The following is a 14,427-nucleotide window of genomic DNA, read 5'->3' as shown; positions in this document are numbered from 1 at the left end:
TTGTTTTGCAGAATTAATCAGGGTTAAGAGCGTTTATACCTGCTGAGCTGGCAACGTTGCATTTTTGTTAGTTTTTCTCGATTATTCCATAAAAATTGAATGAAAATTAAAAATGTTGTCTGATAGAACACTTCTTAATATATAAGTTAATGTGTCTACTCCAATAATTATTCGTGATAGACTTTTATATTCTTATTACAATAATCGAGAAAAATTAACAAAATGCAACGTTGCCAGCTCAGCAGGTATAAACGCTCACACACTATTGCATAGGTAACAGTGTCCGTATATACAAGGTGGGCCCTGTAAGTAACAGGAGTAAACAAAAACTAAATACAGCTTCGCCACTCTTCAACTTGAGCTAATTTAGTTCTATAACTTTTGAAAATAACTTATTATGATTTTTATTATAGTTTAGTGTAATTGGACAAGTATTTGTATTGCGAATCCGTCATTTTGTTACGTGACAGGCGATGTCATATTTAGACTATTGGATGCCGTAGGTACTTACATTAAAAATACCAATTAATTTGTTTGGAATAAGCAATGATGAAATTACTTAATTTTTGAAAGTTGTAGAACTAAAGTAGTTCCATTTGAGTAGTAGACCCTGTGTTTTAATTTTTTGCTCCTGTTACAGGTAAATAGAGATTGTAGTTTTTTGATACGGACCTCTGCTAGGGTTGCCATACGGCAGGATTTGTCCTGACATGTCAGGATTTTTGACGTTTTATCAAGATTGCGGCCGGACTAGCAACCAGGGCTTTAAATACCGTTAAAAAGTGGTAACGTTACCAACTGTCAAACCGATTTAACGTTAAATGAAAATTAACGTTAAACGATTTACCGTTACTTATACAACTTTTACCGGTAAAAAAAATGGTGACGTTATCAGCTATTCATTAAATTAACGTTAATTCAAAAGTATCGTTAAATCATTTTAACGGTATTTATATTACTATTTACCGGTAAGCTGGGTAACGTTAAATTTTAGATTATCCTCATTTATCGAGCGAGTATGCACGCGCTAAATTGGCAACACTCGGTAGCATAGCAAAAATTACCGATAGTGTTACTTCGGTATCATTATAATAATGTGAATTGGGTAACGTTAACAAGCCCTACAATGTAAAGTAAATTTACCGATAAAAATAACGGTAATTAGGTAACGTTAAATAAGGTTAAGTTATCAATTAACGTTAAATTTTAATACCGGTACTAGGTATTTTTATGATTTTTACCGTTATTTAACGTTACTTATAGTGTGATTTGGTAACGTTAACAAGCCCTGCTAGCAAACGTCAGGATTTTTAGAAATAGCTTTATTAAATAAAAAATAAATATGTGTTTTCATGATACACTTATTACAAAGTTGACACAGTTTTAATTTACGAAATAATAAATGTAAGTAGCAAGTAATCAACAAAACGAATAATATAAATAAAATAGGATAGTTACCGTTGAAGCACTAGTTACAATCTACGCCAAATCTATAGGTACCAAATCTGTGTTACAGGAAATTTCAGGACTTTTAAGGTGGTGGTGTCAGAATTTTTATTGGGATATTTCATTTTTCCATATGGCAACACTAAGCTCCGCAAACCGCTTGCATAAGCTATATTTATTTTTAGTTAAGTTTTCAATGAAAACTTTTCATGTCAGCGCTTTCTGAGATAAAGCATTATATATTTATAGCATGGTATTATTACGAAGAATATGGTTTCTATTTAGCACAGTCCTCCGCTGGGGGAATTGTAGATAGCGTGTTTAACTGCTGCTTAAATAAACAAAGAGGAACTGTCAATTTTGTTCGTGCTACTAGTGTCACTGTCACTGTCAGTCACTGTTCAATCAAAAACAAAGATGGCAGGGGCTGTTCCTCTCGGGATTAGAACTCACTCCCAGAGAGTTTGCAACCTTTATAAAAGGGCTCTGCGCAATTTAGAAGCGTTTTACGATCGACGGTAAGTCAATGCAACCAATAAAATACATTTCCAATGTATACCTCTTCAGCGTTACGTAATTTTGTTGTCAACTTTATAACCTATTTTTTTCATTAATTTTTCAGATTTATTTTTTATCTACGTTATTTACTTATCGGATAATCAATCTTTGCCACTTTCCAGTCCCTGTTCTATGCAAGGTTTCTGTTTGTTAATGTTTCATAAAATTTGTTTTTATTTTGGTATTATGATTAGTCTTTTATTTTTCTTTAAATGTAGCTCATATTTAATTTACAGTATAACTTTAGAATTAGAATCGATGACTTAAGTAAAAACTTGACGTAGTTTAATTATTTTTTCGTACAGGGGAACAGCAGTTATATTACTTATCTAGCCCTATAATCTAATAGTATTTTTCATTTATATTTCAGCAATGTATATCGCTACCAAGCAGTACTGCTCCGGGAACGTTTTGATAAACACGCCAAGGAGACTGACCTGCGCAAGGCAGTTCAGCTCCTGAAGGAGGGGGAGGAGGAACTGTTCCTGCAGCAGCACCCACTCCCTAAGAAATGTATGGCAATTTACAATTTTTTTGGAAGTAACTGCTTGGAAAATTGGTGAATGTGTCTTTTTTGTGAAGACAAATAACCTGGCTACTGTGTTCCATAAAAGATTCTTGACTAAGTGAGTGCATGGATGAAACTAAAATTTATTAATGAAGCAAATACACCATATTATTTTTGATATCTGTTAACTTTAAGGAGACAATCTACAGGTCAAATGAAGTTAATTTTTCTAGGACACTAGTGGCTTAACTCTTACTGTTTAAAAGATAATCAAGAGTTAAGATAATTAATTATTACCAGTAAATCAATTAATAATTATAAATAATTATTAGCTGTGTAAAGGTCCTTAATTTAATTTGTTTTTTTTTTTAAAATCCATAACTAATCCGTGTTTAATTCACACATATTTAGCAAAAGAAAGTTAAATATGTGGATTTTTTGATGCCTCTCTTATGTGTCACGTCAGTGTCACTTGTAAGTTTGTTTATTTTACAAATTAACAATAATTAACAATGAATGTGGCAGAACATGTGGAACCTCTCCAGACACCACACATCTCCAGACATTCAACCCCTAATCCTCGTAAACCTTGGTTTTATCACTTCCGCTCTGCTAGTAAATGGGTCACTTCTACTATCTGTCGACTCCATCTAGGCCATGTCTGCACTCTGGTGTTTTTATCAAAAATTAGAGTATGGGATAACTCTCCTTGCGAATGCGGTCTTGATGAGGGTACCCTGGATCACATTTTTTTCAATTGCGGTATACACATACTTTCTGTATGATGTGTTGACTTAGGATTTTCCGTGCCCTATCAATTTTCTGACTTCTTTCTATACTAGATTCTCCTCTTTTAAAAATATTGATAAAATTTATACAGTGCCACAACATTAAGTTGTAGCAACCGCAGCATGCTTAATATTATATATTTTAAACTCCCTCTTCACTTTATGCTTTTATATTAGCATGCTTAACTTCCTGCTATTCCCCTCCGATAAAAAAAATAATGTAATTTCGTCTTGTTATTGTCAGTGTGCCGTCCATAACCATATGTTATTTGTTTTAGGTTTCATGTCTGTTCCTCCCCCAAAATCAAAATTATATAAACCACAGTCTCCTCATCTGTGTAATGTCTCCACATCAACATTGGCAAATACATCTTGCTAAAACAGCAAGGGTGAGCCATAAAAAAAATGAATGAGAAGCTATTATATGCAAGAAAAAAAGATTTTTATTTTCGAAAAAAAATTTTTTTTTTCAATTTTGCAAAAAAGTTAATTATCATGTAGTTTATATTAATGAACTGAGTCGTCTGCCGAAGTTAACGGATATCAAAGAAAACACGGTGTACATTTAGTGATTACCTTCCTACTACCTATACATTCCCATATTACTTTTGATTTGGCTCCACAGAAAATCAACATTGCTGCACACACATAATGTGTATATTGTATTCCGATCCAATATGAAAAGCGTAAACAAAGACGCCCCTTTAACCCAAACATAGACATTTAGATTAGATTAGATTAGATTATTTATTCATTCAGTATAAAATTACATCATAGTTTGTACATGCCAAAGTTGTCATGTGTTTAGTGATGTGAAAACCTAGAACCTATTGCAGAATAATTGATCTGTTCTGTAAATCGATTATTTATTAATTGAATAGATCAACGTATTTTTGTCTATTTTATTATTTACAATACTTGATTTAATTCCAAAGACTGTTTATTAAATTATAAAAGCAGTAACTATTTTTTAATTTTAAAGAAAGTAAATAAAAATCGCTTATTCATCTACGCATTAATCGATTTTCAAAATGTCAAATTTTCCACCATCTCTACGCGTCTATGCTATTACAGATTATATTATACACATGTTTCAATCAAAAAATGACAGATTTTGACGAAGATTTTTCAAATAAAAAATAAATATTGAAATCAAGTGAATTTTGGTGAAAAAAGTGATTAGACATATAGTTAAAAGACACGAATTATAGATAAATGCGATATTGATTCGATCCAATGAGTGTTTATACAAGAATTTTGATGAAATTGGTTTAATAAATTGGATAGGCAAAACATATAGCAACACATGCTGTGTGGAGGCCTTTTTTGGTGTCCTTTTGTTTTAGTTTTATTACTGTAAAGTGGGGGCCATGGAGAGGGCTATGCTCGGGTTTCTCTGCGGGATAGAATCAGAAATGATGATATCCGCAGTAGAACTAAGGTTACCGACATAGCCCGAAGAATTGCGAAACTGAAGTGGCAATGGGCAGGGCACATTGCTCGCAGGACTGATGGCCGATGGGGTCAAAAGGTTGCCGGTACGGTAGGCCTCCAACAAGATGGAGCGACGACCTGGTTAAGATCGCGGGATCGCGGTGGATGCGAAAAGCACAAGACCGGTCTGAGTGGAGAGCCTTGGGGGAGGCCTATGTCCAGCAGTGGACGTTTTTCGGCTGACATGATGAAAGTGGTATTACTGATGGAACCAAACTAACCATTTTTTCATTCTAATTACAAAAGCAAAATGTAGAAATAATACGAACTACCTAAATAAAACAAACAGTTTCCGACACGCTTACAGCAGGCGTCAGTTGCTACTTGGGCGAATCAGCTGGTTAACGTACCGTCACGGAAATCCCCGTAACCGTGATCGGCTTGGTCAACTAGTCTGCTTGTTTACAACCGACGAATCGGCTAGTCGGCCAAAGTCACAATCGGCACATCTCTAATGAGGGTTTTCACAGAGGCGAAATATCGCTAGATGGCGTTAGTATCGTGAGGTCCGTTTGACGTTTGCTTGCGATTGGCTCATTTAGTTTTTTTTTTTGTTGATATGGCGTTTGCTGCGAGGCACTTTGCCAATGTCACGTCAAATTGCGTGATTTTGACTATCTCTTTTGTGGAGCGATTAAAATAACCCAGGGAAGGGACACTGGGCTCATTTAGTTATTTAACCAATCACGAGCAAGCGTCAAACGGACCTCACGATACTAACGCCATCTAGCGATATTTCGCCTCTGTGAAAACCTGCTACTTTTTTGAACATGAAACTACCGTAAGACTCACTCATATTATATTGTAACGGATAACTCACTTAAACCGAGTTTAGCTCGACATGTTTCGGGCTATTTCGTAGCCCTTCTACTACTGCTACTTTTGCTGCTACTTTTTGACAACTTTTTTTTTCCAGTCGCTTACAGCCCTGGCGGCGTGGCATTTGAGCGCGAAGTAGAGCCTCCAGACTGGGTCCTTGACTACTGGCACCCCCTCGAGAAGGCGGAGTACCCCGAGTACTTTAAGAAACGGGAGCAGCGAAAGAAGGAGTTCATCGCCATGTGGGAAAAGCAGTATGGCAAGCACGAAGACAAGGGCCACCATTGATCAATCAGATGTAATGTAATATAGTTAAATAGTAAAATTAATGTTATTGTATTTAGTTGTTTCATTTCGGTGGAAACTCGAAGTTCGTATCGTACCGTCTCTCTCGCTCTCGCATTAAATAGTATAAGTGTCAGAGGGGCCGCACGACACGAACTTCGAGTTTCGAGTTTCGTAGTAGCCCTGCAGTGCGTGACACTAGTTAGAGCCTGTCGTAGTCAGCATTTGGCGCACTTAATAAAAATCCCTCGCGACCCGTCCACCCACCACTTGTTAAAGGCAGCAGAGGCTCCCCCGTCAGGGTTCTACCAAACCAAGTTCCTCATACGAACTTGCCAGGGTGTAGTATAGACAATACGCCTACAGGTTTGTTTAGGGAATAACATCCCGGAATGAGTATAAGGATCATGTTTCCCAAAATAACAAAATAAAATTGCTTGTTTTTTATTGCAGTTAAAAATAAATTTGTATAAATTATTTTGATACATATAAAGGAATTGAAAGTATACCAGTGAAGTATGTACAATACGAAGAATTCATCCCGACTAAGTTCTTTGCAACTTGACAGAAAAATTATGTACCTACAATAAGGTCAGTAAAAAAATGTAGTTTCAAATTAAGACAAATTTTCTTCAATTTCCTAAACGAAATTGCAGAAAATAGTTGAATGCAAGTGGAGTTATAAACTTAATAACACTAGCATGAATGCCGACAGTTATTATAATCACAATATGGTGTGGAAATTACTCATACACGAGCCATTCCATCCAACTGATCTTCTTTAGGTCGTGAACATAATTAAAGGGCGGATGATGGATACAATATGGTGACGAAAGCATAAGATGGATATGACTTTTATTGAACTTAGTTTGTACTTAGTCATATCCATGTTACGTGTATCGTTCGACATGATTTTGACGTAAATTGCATCCGTCATCCGCCCATTGAACATAATATACAATCAATGTTATTTTTTTTTATTACATTACAACATCGAAAAACTACCAATCAAAGGCCATTATGTAAACAACAGACGTTTGTATTCGTGAATTTGCACACATGTCGACACATCAAATGATAAAACACTATTTACAATACAACTAGAATGTTAATGAATGTCGCTCGGGACTCTTCTGTGTTCTTTTTCCTGATGATACAAATGAGAAAGAAAAAGAAATCCGATCTTTTGTTTCAAGTTTCGAACGACATTATACTTCGTTTTTTTAGCATTAGAAAGAAGATAAGCGATCTTGACGTGTCTTTTTATTGAAAAACACTTGAAAAATAAGTCACAGCAAATAGTAACAATTAGCAAGGGCATATGATCATTTACATGCTTTAGGGTTTTATGAGTAATAGTTACTGTGTTTTGTAAAACGTTTTTCAATAAAAAGGCTCGTCAAGATTGTTTACACTTTTTCTAATGTCAAAAAACGAAGTAAGTACAGCAAACTCGATTAACCCTTTTTCGGTATAGCAACCACATAAATGTAGACAAATATTCGACCTTACTACGTAGACAATATGGTACAAAATCACTCGTTAAAATATTATTCGTTTTTAAATTAATCCCTCATAGGTAAACAAAATAAAACTATGATTAATTTTGTGGTAGTAAGTACATCTAAATTTGTAAAAGGGTTAAGTGTGCTACATGATTTGACTGTGCATCTAGTTTAAAAAAACTTTCTGGAAGATAATGGCTCTGTTGACTTCATATTAGCACAAGGTTTGTATTTATTTTAAACTAATTAAATAAAATTCGTTGATCAATAAACTCAAGACTTTTATAACAATCCAGACCACTTTTTTATTGTTACCTACATCAAATTCCCGCAATACAACAATCACTCTATAATACATTGAGAAAATATAACTTTCCAATCAACATTTCGTCACTACTTAACAAAAACTCGTACCTCAAAATCGATAATTTTTTCGAGTGAACTTTATGACCATTATGTCAAGGTTCAATTTTGTTGACACATTGTTTTTAGATACGAGATTTTTTCAAAGTAGTGACGATTTTCTGTAAGGGCCTGTTTCACTATAGTTAGTTTGGATAGGTATTTATAAATTTAACTAAATGTAAACAAACTTCAGCTGCCAGATTTGGTACATTCAAGAATTTTAACATTTTACTTATCTATCAATGTGATACAAACTAGACTAGTGTATACTGAAATGTAAATGTTTAGATAGTTTAATGGGGGTATTTCAATATTAAGACACCAATTGACGTTGTTTTATTTACATTTAGTTAGGTACCTATCCAAACCAAGTATAGTCTATTAAGTTGCTAACAACTTCAGTGTTAGATTATGTTCAGATTAGAGTTTCCGTTTTTGTTTATTTTGTAGGAATGAAAAGAGACGGTACCACAGATATTCAACACTTAAGAGTCCCCTGTACGCTCGCGTCCCCATACAAACGTAGTTTCGTTCTAATTTACAAGCAGTAATACGGATCAAAACGCAACTTTGCAACTATAATGCGAGCAGCCATTACAATGCTTATATATGTACTGTACATAATTAGTTTTGGTTAAAATAAAATGTAACGGAAAATACAATAACGAATTTCCATTTCTCATGTAAAACTTAAAAATAATGTGATTTTATTCTGTTAAATTGAATATGAACGAAAACTAATTATAAACATAAAAATAGCTGCTCCCATTATAGTCGCAAAGTTTTATTTTGTTTCAGTGTGTTTGTAAATTAGGTCATTACTAATTTTATGTTATGATTTAAATTCGGGTTTTGTTACGCGTACCTTGATTTAAGAGAAGCTCGATATTTCGGAACGAAACCCGAATTTAAATCATAACATAAAATTAGTAATGACGGCGATAGTCTAATCTAAAATATAGAACGAAACTACGTTTGTATGAAAATGCGATCAGCGGCGAGCGTACTGGCGACTCTTACCCCCTGTTTAACCATCCATTGATTAAGTTTATATGACGAATAAATGTGATGCCGTCTCTGTTTGTTTTGTTCGAATAGACGGAGGCGGCATGTGATGACATTTATTCGTCAAATAAAATTAATCAATGCGCAGTGAAACAGCCCCTTAAGATATCAGGAAAGTAACAAAAAGTGGTAAAACAGGCCCTTAATATTATAAAATAACTCAGCTCCTTCTGCACACTCTGGCAAACTCCCCAACAGAGATAGCGTGGACCGATTTAAATGACAAAATGTTATTTTGTCAAACTTAAGACTTTTAGCAGTAGGTAGCTTACTAGCCTATAATAAACAAGGCACCTAATAATAAGTATAGTATATAACCAAGTACCTAATAATAAACAAGGTGAAATTTTAAATACGATACCAAATTGGTGTTTCTAGCTCAGTTAATGCAGGACTATAAAATGCTTTAATTCAATTGTTTTAATTAGTCGTAAGGTCCAGGTGTCCACACAATGAGTGAGTTTGTGATTTAATTTCAACAAAGCCTAACATCTTTTTATATGACAACGAACGAACGAACAGGCGGGTTACCTGATGGAAAGCAACCACCTCCGCCCGATAGATGGATGCCCATAAATCATAATATAAATAAATAAAAAATAAAAAATGCAAATATAGTCCATTATTGTTTTTAACGCTAGAAACAATAATTTTGTATCACGTTTAAAATTCCACCTTATAGAATATACAAGCGTGTTATGTTTTTGCTAGTCGTGTTAAAGAAACAGTATTTATATTTCTGCCATTTTAATGATCCTGATTGTTCATCGAATATAGTACTTAATATTTGACTGACAAAGATTTATTTAGTTAGGAAAGGAAAAACAAATTTTTGAAAAAGTTGGTCTATTTTGATTAATACAAAAACTGGATGTACTCGTACTCTTGCTCTTATGAGCCAACTAAATGGGGCTGTTTCACCATCCATTGATTAGTGTTAACTGACGGTTAAATGTGATGCCGTCTCTTTTTGTTTTGTTCGAATTTCCAACAGAAATAGGTTTAATTTTTAATGACAAGGAGTTACCACTAATTTAATGAAGAACTTTGTACTGCAACAAGAGACGATTAACTTTCTTAAACTTTCTCTTTCAAGTTTTTAACAGCATCATTTTGCTTTTACAATGAACATTCACAGCTCTTGACCCGAGGCCTAATTGTCTAACGCCATTAGAATCACAATCGTTTTCTCTACTTTTATCTAATGAGAGACACGGTATACAATGAGAGTAGAAAGAGACGGTGAATGTGCGTTAGAAAATTCGGCCCTAGGGCTTTAAAAAATGTGTAACGTCAACCGCTACTCAAAACAGTTAACGTTCGTTAAAAATAATTTTAACGTTATCCAACTGTTCAGATGGAAGTTCACTCAATTTATCGGTTAATAATGGATAACGTTAAAAAACTTATGTACTTATTATCGTTACTACATTATATCAAGCTGTAGAGCGTTTTAGTTCATCAAGTGTCACGAAAACTTACGAAATGAATACGGTGAAGTTCCAATCTCCTAACTGATTAATCTCGAAAATGCAACTTAGGTTTAGCTCGGGGGTACTAAGGTCCTCAATACCATGTCCAAGGTCATTCAGTTAGGAAGTATTGGTACTTCACCATTGTATAATGTAAATCTTCGTCAAATTTTGACTTGAGTTGAGAAAAATAACAATGAACTGAAAAAATTACTTTGGTCACCTAAGGCAATGATCGGGTGAGCAAAGTAACTGTGTCAGCTCATTGGTATGGATCTCCGCAAAGTAACGCCAGATTCAATGAATTAGAAAAAATATCTATCGAGTCCTCAAGCAAAAATTCATTTAAAATACACATTGTGTTCAGTTTTAATACATATAATAACACTACGAAAGAAACGCTCCACGGCTCAGACCACGAAATAACCGTTACATAACGTTAACCAACGTTTCGTTAGAGTTAACTTGGCTGTGCTCAGTTCCTGCCAAGCGTATGTCCGCGGCCCCAAGTGTGCCCCGTGCGGACCGGGTTGCGGGACTCCGGCGGCAGCCCGAAACTGCCCATCTGCCGGGTGTCCGGGAACCATTGCTTCCTGTTAGTGTTAAAACACTGCGATGAATTTCAATTTTATCAAAAAAAAATTGCAAAAGTCGTTTGTTTTTCATAATTCATTTATGACTATAGAGTTCTTTAGTTTCTCTAATTCCCTAATAAATATTTTTCCCACATAATGAATTGATTAATTTCCCAACTGTTTCATATAGATAGATGAACATTTAGACCTAGTCTATAGGGTTCTACAGGATACTTTTGAATAGTTAACAGTTTGGCCGCTTGTTGACGTTCATTGTTTTCACCGGACAACCCAGGTCCTCAGCAATCCGTGCTGCGTGCTATAACCCCTACACCACTGCTGAACAGGAATCTAGACACGAATTTTTCCTATGCATACATATCACAGGTTCTTATTTCTACTATGCTACTTAAGCAGCAGCACTAGCGACATCTATGTTTCGTCGAGAGACGTCACATTCTTTCGGAACTAACCGCTCACCCAGACAAGAGATGTCGCTACTAGCAATCAAATTAAGATTGGTTTTTTGGAGTCTTAAAAAGAGAAAAGAATGTGACGTCTCTTGACGAAACATAGATGTCGCTAGTGCTGCTGCTTAAGTAGCATAGTAGAAATAAGCAACCTGAGATATGTATGTATAGGAAAAATTCGTGTCTACATTCCTGTCCAGCAGTGGTGTAGGGGTTATTTATAGCACGCAGCACGGATTGCTGAGGACCTGGGTTCGATCCCAATGCTGGTCTCTTTATCTGATTTTTCTGTGCATCCATGTCTCAGTATGTATTTTCGATATTTTAATGATTGCCTAATTGAATTCAACAAATAAACAAATAAAAATGAATAGTTGTTTGTTGTTGAAAAGAAAACCGAAGTCTTTATCGTGGGGGGGGTGCTCTTTTGTGGAGGCCCCGGGGCTGTGGCACCGGTTGCCCTCCCCTAAATCCGGCCCTGATGGAGTGCTTCTTTTCTTTGTAATGGTACCCTTGAGCAATAATGGTATTAAAGTATGTCCCTTTATTGGGTGTGCTTTCAGTTTGTTCATTAATATTTCAAAGGAATGATATAAGTACTCACAGGAATGATGGTGGGGTAAGAAGTGCGGGGCCGCCGAACTCCTGAGGGTATTTGAAGAGCAGGAAGAAGGCCAGGTGACCCACCAGGATGCCGATGAACTCCATTAGGCCACTGGGGATTACACAGGCAAGCTATAGCGCATTGTGGCTTGTAGTTGACTTACAATTTTGTGCAGTATGTAATAAAACAATACACTATGCGTGTTCCAAGTCAAAGTCAAAATATTTTTCTTCAATTTAGGCTATAACAAGCTTAAAAATCTACCACCGGTTTGGAAAAGCCTCTGTGTTGGAAACTACAGTATTAGAAACTCACCCTCCACTGATGATGAGGTTAAAGATCATCAGGACCCACGGCAGGTACATGGCCCGGAAGCGACTCCCGAACCAGAAGGACACCACCACATCTTTGTTGAGCTGGCACCAGACATACAGCACTGACATCACCATTTGGTCCATTAGGATCTGCACAATAGGTAGAAACTCATTACAAAAAAAATATCAGTTGTTCTTGTGGATGGTTTAATTAGTAGTCACTATTGTTACAATTGTTATAAACAATATCTACTCAGTCTTGCTACAAGTCAGTACAGCCAAACATCAAGAGTAGAGTTGTGGATAATGCTCATTTTCGAGGCATAAAGACTCAAGCCCTTAAGACTTCAGAGTCTTAAAGACTCGACTATATTTGACAATTAAATTGGCTTATTTTATGCGTATGGATGCAAGAAACCGTATTTGCGGCCTAATGCGGCGGGAGTTGGACAAAAAGTGCGGATGGCGTAAAAATGACGTAATCTTGCACTCAAGATGATGTTTTTATTTAAACTTCCGTGTGACATGTAGTAACAAAGTAGCATTAATGAAGTAACAAAATAATCATAAATAAATCAATGGAATTCAGTGAATAAAATAAATTTCATGTAGTTCATATAGTTTAATAAAGAGGTTGATAAATGATAATTGTTTATGAAAATCGAAAATACTATTTGAAATCATCCTATAAGTGGTTTGACGTCATCAACACTTTTTGTCCGACCCCTGGTCTTTAGGGTTCGAGTCTTTTAGCATTGAAATGAGCGTTTTTCACAACACTCATCAAGAGGCTGGCATAGTCACATTGGTGTACTTAAGCCTAAAAAAAAAACTTCTAAATGTAACTTACCGGTAACTCAAGCAAGAATCCAGTGAGAACACAGCATGCCCAGTTAAACACCAGCATATAACAGTAATCTGCAGGTTTGCCTCCGAACATGCCAGTTTCCAAGCGTTCCGAGTAGCTGTACAGGAAGTAGCAGTTCACCATGAAGTGGAAACCTGTGTTTGGAGTGATCGGATAGTAGAACAAGGCTGTGATCGGACGCCATATCTGCCAAGAATTAAAGAGTTGTTGAGATTTTGCTGTACACTAAATTTATGAGAATTAAAGCAAAAGCTATAAGGCACATACTTTATTTTATTCATTCAATATAATATTACATCATAATTAACATAAATCTCAAGTTACAAGAATTTACATTGAAGTCATCAAAGGTAAACATAATAAAGAACAGATTCATTGAAGTCACTTTAATCAGAAGCTGTCCCTCTGCCTCTATCAGTACACATCTCTACATGAGTATCTTTTGATACAGATAGTAGATGAAATAATTCCTGACTTATGTGTAAGTTGGAATACTGCACACCAAGATGAAATTGGTACATTTTAAACATGCCTAGCAAGGCTATGCTTAGATTTGTTTAATTCAGTTTACCGGTAATTATTGCCGTGTTTTTAAACTAGGTTCAGAACAATATACCGGCGCTTACGATCAAATGTGTATAAAAATAAACAAATACTTTATTCGCACAATACTTACATGGAATTGTGATATAAATGGTCCCAAATACAACCTTAGGTAAAATCCGTCTATGAAACCGAACTTTGCAAATAAACTTAGGACTATTGTCCAAGTCAACCAGTGACGAGTGAAGAAGGGTACTCTATAGTACCAGTCTCTAAATTCAGACATTTTTGGGTATTTATCAGCGATTCCAAAGGAAGAAAAGACGTACTTCCACCGTCACAGTTTATTATGGGTTACACGAATACACGACATGCACACAAACTTTACTCTAATGACAAGCAACTTTTAATGGTTACTTGTTTCACTTAATAGTTGTGATGAAATTGTGTACAAATTAGATAATGTATACGTGTCAGCTTTCAATTTGTCGAAATAATGAGAACGAGGATTTGTTTTTTCGCGTTTGGCGTATCGTGTTAGATTACCAATGTTAGAGTTACTCAAAAAAGTATTCGTAAACTACCACTCTTTAAAACTTGTAGCAACTTTAACTATGACTTAAATAGTGTAAAATTTTTTTTTGTTCTGGAATCAGGACGATTAGCAAGAAATATAGGTAGATATTTATTTGTAGAAAAATAATTTAT

At 35.3% G+C, this 14,427-nt stretch overlaps 2 protein-coding genes across 2 annotated transcripts; one reads left to right on the top strand and one right to left on the bottom strand.

The window, feature by feature from the left end:
- Nucleotides 1–1,830: 1,830 nt before the first annotated feature.
- On the top strand, nucleotides 1,831–5,952 carry ND-B22 (NADH dehydrogenase (ubiquinone) B22 subunit). The gene is made up of 3 exons (XM_074106263.1): nucleotides 1,831–1,964; nucleotides 2,375–2,517; nucleotides 5,711–5,952. Exons 1-3 carry the CDS (start codon nucleotides 1,864–1,866, stop codon nucleotides 5,899–5,901), a joined length of 435 nt encoding a protein of 144 aa, XP_073962364.1. The 5' UTR covers nucleotides 1,831–1,863; the 3' UTR covers nucleotides 5,902–5,952.
- Nucleotides 5,953–6,326: 374 nt separating this feature from the next.
- On the bottom strand, nucleotides 6,327–14,274 carry Der-1 (derlin 1). Its single transcript, XM_074106262.1, has 5 exons — nucleotides 13,853–14,274; nucleotides 13,159–13,362; nucleotides 12,310–12,458; nucleotides 11,995–12,105; nucleotides 6,327–10,938 (listed from the first exon to the last, which is right to left on the bottom strand). Exons 1-5 carry the CDS (start codon nucleotides 14,003–14,005, stop codon nucleotides 10,821–10,823), a joined length of 735 nt encoding a protein of 244 aa, XP_073962363.1. The 5' UTR covers nucleotides 14,006–14,274; the 3' UTR covers nucleotides 6,327–10,820.
- Between the last annotated feature and the right edge of the window lie 153 nt (nucleotides 14,275–14,427).

The sequence above is a fragment of the Choristoneura fumiferana genome, chromosome 24, assembly GCF_025370935.1.
Source record: "Choristoneura fumiferana chromosome 24, NRCan_CFum_1, whole genome shotgun sequence".
In the NCBI taxonomy this organism is placed as follows: domain Eukaryota; kingdom Metazoa; phylum Arthropoda; class Insecta; order Lepidoptera; family Tortricidae; genus Choristoneura; species Choristoneura fumiferana.
The sequence above is the reverse complement of the archived record's forward strand: the minus strand, read 5'-3'. Positions and strand labels throughout refer to the sequence as shown.